The sequence below is a fragment of the Sorghum bicolor genome, chromosome 7 (assembly GCF_000003195.3).
Source record: "Sorghum bicolor cultivar BTx623 chromosome 7, Sorghum_bicolor_NCBIv3, whole genome shotgun sequence".
Lineage (NCBI taxonomy): Eukaryota > Viridiplantae > Streptophyta > Magnoliopsida > Poales > Poaceae > Sorghum > Sorghum bicolor.
Window position 1 is genome coordinate 14,002,594 of NC_012876.2, and position 7,538 is coordinate 14,010,131.

Consider the following 7,538-nt stretch of genomic DNA (forward strand, 5'->3'; position numbering starts at 1 on the left):
CCATGCCCATGCCAGCCCGAAGCACATAGCGGGCTATGCTTGGGCCGACCCCTCGGCGCGCGGGGCAGCACGACTCGGTCCGCTTTTAACAACAGCCACGATGTCGGCCCGGTATCAGAGAACTTATAAAATTTGAAGTATCAAGTTCTGTAACTTGTAAAACTTGTGACTTTTGGAATGTGAAATATGATCTGTAAAGTATATTGTATTATGTGAATTGTGAAGTGTTAATGTGTGTGACTTGAATGTGATTTACTTATGCTTTGCTGAATTTTGTATTAAAATTAGTGTTTCTCATACAACGGGCTGTGAGCCAACCGGATGGACTATTAGACCTTGTGCTCTTCAGACCGACACAACGTGAAAATCAACCCATATGTCGTGTTTGGGCCATCAGACAGGCACAGTGGCCTGTGAAGGCATGGCCCAGCGGCACGATATGCCATACGGGCCTGTGCTCTATCGGGCCATGCCGGACCGAGCCGGCTTGTTGCTCAACTTTACGCATAATAGCAGCAGTGATAAAAAGAGAAAGACGGAGGCGACTGGAAGCTTCCCCTAGGCGACACCTAGGGTTCTCTCTCTGCTCCCACTAAATCTAGTGTGAGATTTCCTTTTCCCCCTTTCTGATCAATCTTTGTTTGCTCTAGTCTCTCAATCGTGATTCGGCCTGGTTAAAGGGCAAACATTGGGTTTGTTTCTCGGCCTTGATTGCGATTGTGGGATTCAGGCGAGTAGTCTGATTAGTTTGGGGGAGATGTCTGTACCCAACTCTAGAAGGAGAATGGAACCTGCATTGGATGACCTGCTGAAACATTTGAAGATACGAGAAGATGAGGACCAAGGTATTGTGTTGGAGGAGGATATAGAGGAACTCAAAGCTGGGGCGCGTTGGACAGCTTTAGCCAAGGTCTTGTCCCTAAAACCTTTCAGTCATGCTGCTTTCTTAGCTAACATGAAGTACGCATGGAGTTTAGCAAAGGACTTTAGTTTTAAGGCTATCGATGAAAATCTTTTTGTGCTCCAATTTTCTTGCCTGGGTGATTGGTGCAAGGTGCTGGATGATGGACCATGGCTTTTTAGAGGAAATCCTATGCTTTTAGAGGAATACGATGGCATCAGAAAACCTTCCTCTGTTAAATTCCAGAATCTGAATATCTGGGCACGGGTTTATGACTTACCTACTGGATTCAGAACAAAAAATATTGCGCGTCAGATTGGAGAAAAAATTGGTGAAGTTCTGAAGGTGGATTTGGGTGATGAAACTAGTGGGTGGCGGGATTATTTACGCATCAGAGTAAAGCTAGATATTACAAAGCCACTAACGAGGATTGTCTATGTATCTGTAGGAGATAAAAGACGCTTACCTTTTCGTGTAAAATATGAGAGACTGCCAAAGTTCTGTGCCGTTTGTGGGCTGTTGGGTCATATTGATTCTGAATGTGGTGATGGCGTGCATGACATTACAGCCTATCAGTATGGAGATTGGTTGATTGCAAGCCCAGAAAGGAAAGGAAGATTGAAGGAGAGTAGATCATCAGATTCAGCAAATACAAGGGAATCAGACCCTAAGGACCTAGGCAAGACCTTAGCTCATGAAAGTAGCAATGAGCCTAGAAGTGAAGATAGCAATCTGAGCATCTATGCTGATGATAATGTTGATCTCAAGGATAATGAAAGGAGCACGCTGAAAAGAAATCTAGAACGAAAGCGGCTTTCCCTAGGAGAAATGGAAGATAATAATAAGCTGCCTTTAGCTCTTGTTCCAACCACTATACAAAAGGAAGGTATCCTTGTTAAATCCAGAAGCAGTGCTGAATTTTTTCTATTAACTGATTAACATCAAAACAAAGATGTGAGCGACAAACTTTTGAATGGTCGTGGCTCAAAAAGGCTAAGGAAGGAAACTGGAAATGGAGATCAGGATGACATAGAGATGAAAACGGCGGGCTCCCATGAGGAGTACCGCCGAGAACAATGAAAACCTTAAGTTGGAACTGTCGCGGGATTGGCAACCCTACGACAGTCAGGGAACTTCGCGATCTTGCGAAGGATTATGCCCCCTCGGTTTTATTCATTATGGAAACACAGATTAACAAATACCGAGTGGAGAATCTGCGGTTTTCGTTGGGTTTTGATTCTAGTTTTGCAGTTAGTAGTTCTGGGAGGAATGGAGGCCTTGGGCTTTTTTGGAAGAATGATGTTGATATATCTATTAAAAAGTATTCAAATTACCACATTGACACAATTGTAAGTGAGCCTGGGAAAGAGCCTTGGCGCATGTCTTTTATATATGGGGAGCCAAATAGATCTCTAAGATATCATACCTGGGATATCATGAAACAAATGAGAAGCGACATGGATCTACCTTGGGTGTGTATAGGTGATTTCAATGAAATTCTCAAAAGGGAAGAACAATTGGGTCCAAACAACAGGGAATAATACCTTATGGAAGGCTTTCGAGAAGCTATTAATGTATGCCAACTTTGTGACATAGGGTACATTGGTTTGGATTGGACATTTGAGAAGAAAGTGGCTGGTGGTCATTTTGTTCGAGTTCGGTTGGACAGAGCACTAGCATCAGCTAATTGGTGTGCTCGTTTTCCTCTTGCTGCGGTTCGACACCTCATGGCAGTGAAATCTGATCATTCTCCTATTCTGTTATCTTTTGAACCAGAAGAAAGAGGTCAGGCTGTTCGGGGGCTTGGGAAACCTTTTAGATATGAGCTTATGTGGGAGACAAATAAGGGCCTATCTTCATTGATCCAGGAGATATGGAAAGATGGACAACATTGTAGTTCTATTAAAGACCTAAAAGATAGGCTCTATCATCTTGGAGAAGAACTCAGGTCTTGGGGACAAAATTCATTTGGTGCTGTGAGGAAGGAACTGCGGTTGCAAAAGAAAAAATTGGAGCAATTGCGATCTGAGCCAACAAGAAGCAACGTTTCTGAAGAGGAAAAAAGGTAGTGGAACGCATCATTTTGTTAAATTACCAAGAAGAAATAATGTGGAGACAACGATCACGAATTACATGGCTTCGAGAGGGGGATAGCAACAGTCATTTTTTTCACCAAAGGGCAAGTAGGAGACGGTCCAAAAATAGAATTACTAAGCTGAGTCGATCTGATGGGTCTGAGTGCACAGACATTGAAGAAATGCATGCGATGGCAGTAGACTTTTATAGTAACCTGTTTAAGACAGAGGGCATATCTAATTTGTGTATGGTTCTTAACCATGTTCCTAGTAAGGTTACAGATGAGATGAATAGATTTCTATGTGCTCCGTTTGATGAAAGTGAAGTAAAGAATGCTCTATACCAAATGTTCCCAACCAAAGCACCAGGCCCAGATGGTTTCCCTGCACATTTTTTCCAGCAGAATTGGGATGTTTGTGGTGATGATATAAAAAGGATAGTGCTGAAGGTGCTCAATGGTGATGAGATCCCTACAGAAATAAATAGTACGTTCATCGTTCTAATACCAAAAGTCTAGAATCCAGTATCCTTGAACCAATTTCGGCCTATTAGCCTTTGCAATGTGATATACAAAATAATTTCTAAGGCAATGGCGAATAGGTTGAAAAGGATCCTCCCGGATATCATCTCTGAGGAGCAGTCAATTGTCCCTGGTAGAATCATTACTGACAATGTCCTGGTTGCTTATGAGTGTTTGCACTTTATGCGCTCAAATCGATCAAAAAGGAATGCTTATTGTGCCTTGAAATTGGACATGATGAAGGCATATGATAGAGTGGAATGGAGCTATCTAGAGGCAATAATGCTAAAATTGGGTTTCAGTCAAATTTGGGTGGACAAAATTATGAGGTGTGTTACATCGGTCTCTTTCTCAGTCCTTTTTAATGGAGAGCGTCTGCAAGAATTCAAGCCAACTCGTGGTATTAGACAAGGTGACCCATTTCCCCTTATCTTTTCTTGCTATGTGTTGAAGGTTTGTCTTGTTTGTTAAAAGGGGAAGGAGCAGATTGCCATATCGATGGTGTTCAGATTTCATGCTCAAGCCCGAAGGTGAACCATTTATTGTTTGCTGATGACTGTCTTTTATTCTTCAAAGCAGACGCAAGTAATGCACATGTCGTGCGAAAATCCCTCACCAAATATTGTGAAGCTTCGGGTCAAAAAGTAAACTTGGCAAAATCATCTATCTTTTTTAGCAAACGATGCAATGAGACTGTTCGATATAACATTAAGTCTATTATTCAAGTGGAGAATGAATCACTGAATGAAAAATATTTGGGATTACCTACTGAAGCTGGCAGGACATCTAATGGAGCTTTCAAGTATTTAAAAGACAGAGTGTGGAATAAAATTCAGGGATGGATAGAGCAAACTTTATCAGCTGGAGGAAAGGAGGTTCTGATAAAATCTGTTGCGCAAGCAATTTCGACTTATACTAGAGGACTGTGTCAACACATAAATTCTTTAATAAGGAAGTTCTGGTGGGGAAGTGAGAAAGGCAAAAGAAAATCATGTTGGGTAGCTTGGGAGAAATTAACCCAACCAAAGTATATGGGCGGCTTAGGTTTCCGAGACATAGAAATTTTTAATCTTGCATTGCTTGCAAGACAAGCATGGCGTATGCTGACCAGAACAGAATCTTTATGTTTTAAAGTCCTCAAATCAATTTACTTCCCCTCTACTGATCTCCTCAATGCTTCTATCGGCAGTAACCCATCAAAGACCTGGAGAGCTATATGTGATGGGATAGAGGTTTTAAATCAAGGATTGATCAAACGCATTGGTGATGGTAAAAACACAAATATTTGGGAATGTAATTGGATTCCAAGAACTAGACTGTTGAAGCCCTATTACTCAAAAAAGCCAAATCCTCCTACTTTAGTTTCTGAATTGATTAATCATACTTCCATGACATGGAAAAAAGAGGTAGTGGAACACTTTTTCAGTCATCTAGACAGTGAAGCTATCCTCCAGATTCCATTGAGTATGAGCCTGCAAAAGGACTGCTGGGCATGGCACTATGAACGAAATGGTCTATTTTCTGTACGATCTGCATATAGAATGATGATTGAAGCAAAGAAAAGTAGAGAGGATTACTTTGAAGGCAGGGCAAGCTGTTCTGATTATGGAAAAAAGCAGAAAGAATGGAAACAATTGTGGAATATGAAAATCCTGCCAAAGATCAAAATCTTCTGCTGGCGTCTTGCTTTAAATTCAATACCCACTGCAAGTGTGCTGAAAAGCAGGAACATGATTGATACACCTCAGTGTAAACTCTGTGGTGCCGACGAGGACACATGGGACCATGCATTGCTACATTGTACTGTATCTAGGTGTACTTGGGCTCAGCTAGATGACGATATAATAGAGCTAATTGCTAATCTACGTATTTCTGATCCAAAGCATTGGGTTTTCTTTATGTGTAGCAATGTCCCGAAAACTGATGGGATACGCATTCTCATTACCTGTTGGGCTATTTGGCAGGCAAGAAGAAAAGCAATATTTGATGGTATATTTCAAAGCCCATCATCCATAATGGTAATGGTCAATAGACTAATTGATGAATTGAAGACTATTGAGAGTTTTCAAATGAATTGGAAATGTAGGCACCAACCAAAGTTAAAGGTTGGGCACTGGATACCACCCGAAAACGGGCGATGCAAAATAAATACAGATGCTGCTGTTTCTCGAGGTATGAACAAAGGAACTGTTGGCGTCATTTGTCGAGATGATCAAGGATGTTTCATTGTTGCAAGTGTTTTGGTGATACAGAACATCACTGAACCTGAAACCTTGGAAGCAATGGCATGTGTGGAGGCATTAGCCCTTGCTGAAGACTGTGGAATAAAGAAAATGACAGTAGCTTCGGACTGTCTAAATGTTATCAAGAACATTGAGGAAAAGACTAGATGCCCCTATATGATGATACTTGAGGATATAAATGCGAGGGCAAAATCATTTGATTATGTGCGATTTGCACAAGAGGGTAGGGAATCTAGTAGGGAAGCTCATTACCTTGCTAAACATGCTTGTACTCTTGATCCTGGCCGCCATGTTTGGCTTGGTTCTCCTCCTGTATTCTGGATGTAAACGTTTGCCAATCTTAATTAATATAAATTCCCTACCTTGTCTCAAAAAAAAAAAATAGCAGCAGTGACGGTATCCAAATGCAACGAGATACTGTATTACAGTACATGGGATGGGAGTGGCCCCACGTATGAGTCATCACAGTCAGCCATCGGAGGACGGTTGTTGACCCCGCCGTCGCTTACGTTTGGCGCCGCTTGACAACTGGAGTTTTGGGCGCGCGCGGCGCATGTGGATCGCCTGGCTGGACTGGAACTGGAAGGAATGGATCATCCACCCTGTCATCAGTCCATCTGCTGTTGACCTAACAACCGCTTCTGCTCTCCCTCTCTGCTAGTAGCATGCTCTGTTAGTCTGTTCACATCACCAGGACGCAACCAACCTCCAGCGAATCACTCGTCTCTCTCACGGACATTTATCTGCATCGTTTGATCCGATCCGAATTCTTCACTATTGGAGACATGATTTCTTTCCCCGTATGTATGATGAGGATGCCAGTGACGGCACCAGCTTTGTTTAGTTCCAAAAAAGATATATTTTATTTGTTACATTACATTGGATGTGTTGAAAAGATGTCAAAGGGGTTTTCACATACTAAGGCCTTGTTTAGTAGAGGTTTTTTGGGTTACTGTAGCACTTCATTTGTATTTGATAATTATTATCTAATTATGGACTAACTAGATTCAAAAGATTCATCTCGCAAATTACAGGCAAACTGCGCATATTAATTATTTTTCTATTACATTTAATGCTCTATGCATGCGTCCAAAGATTCGATGTGATGAGAAATTTTGAAAATTTTTGAAAACTAAACAAGACCTAATAAAAAAATTACATAGCTCGTCTGGAAACTGCCAGGCGAATTTATTAAGCCTAATTAATATGTCATTAATATGTGTGGATTACTATAGCAATTATGACTAATCATGGACTAATTAGGTTTAAAAGATTGATGTCGTGATTTACAACTAAACTGTGCAATTAGTTTTTTTATCTATATTTAATGCTTCATACATGTGTGTAAAGATTCGATGGGATAGATGAAAATTTTTAAAGTGGGAAACTCAGACCTTGTTTAGATCTAAAAACTTTTTGGATTTGGGTACTATAGCACTTCGTTTATATTTAGTAATTATTGTCTAACCATAAACTAACTAGGGTCAAAAAATTCGTCTCGTAAACTACGTATAAAAATGTGTTTTAGCTACATCTGAATCCTATATGAATGGAGTACGAACGTATCAATTCAAGGAAAAAGTTTACTTTTCCTTTCTCAATTTTTACTAAAGTTCGCTTTCTCTCCCTCGACTCCAAAACCAAACAAACCACCTCCCTTAACTTTTGAAACGGTGTATTTTACCTCCTTAAAGCGGTTTCGAAGACGGTTTTGCTATAGTGAAGGGTGGTTTCGCTACCGTGACAGTAGTTTTTTCTTTTTCTTTTTTTCATTATTTTGGCTGAATTTTTAAAAAAT

The 7,538-nt window shown here is 40.7% G+C and overlaps 1 protein-coding gene across 1 annotated transcript; it reads left to right on the top strand.

Moving 5' to 3' along the window:
• Nucleotides 758-1,981, top strand: LOC110437226. Its single transcript, XM_021465601.1, has 2 exons — nucleotides 758-1,787; nucleotides 1,854-1,981. The coding sequence occupies exons 1-2, from the start codon at nucleotides 758-760 to the stop codon at nucleotides 1,979-1,981; spliced, it is 1,158 nt and encodes a 385-aa protein (XP_021321276.1).

Coding starts and splice junctions, on each gene's coding strand:
- LOC110437226 (XM_021465601.1), top strand. CDS start 758: ATGTCTGTACCCAACTCTAGAAGGAGAATGGAACCTGCATTGGATGAC. Junction 1,788..1,853: donor AACCACTATACAAAAGGAAG/GTATCCTTGTTA, acceptor ATCAAAACAAAG/ATGTGAGCGACAAACTTTTG.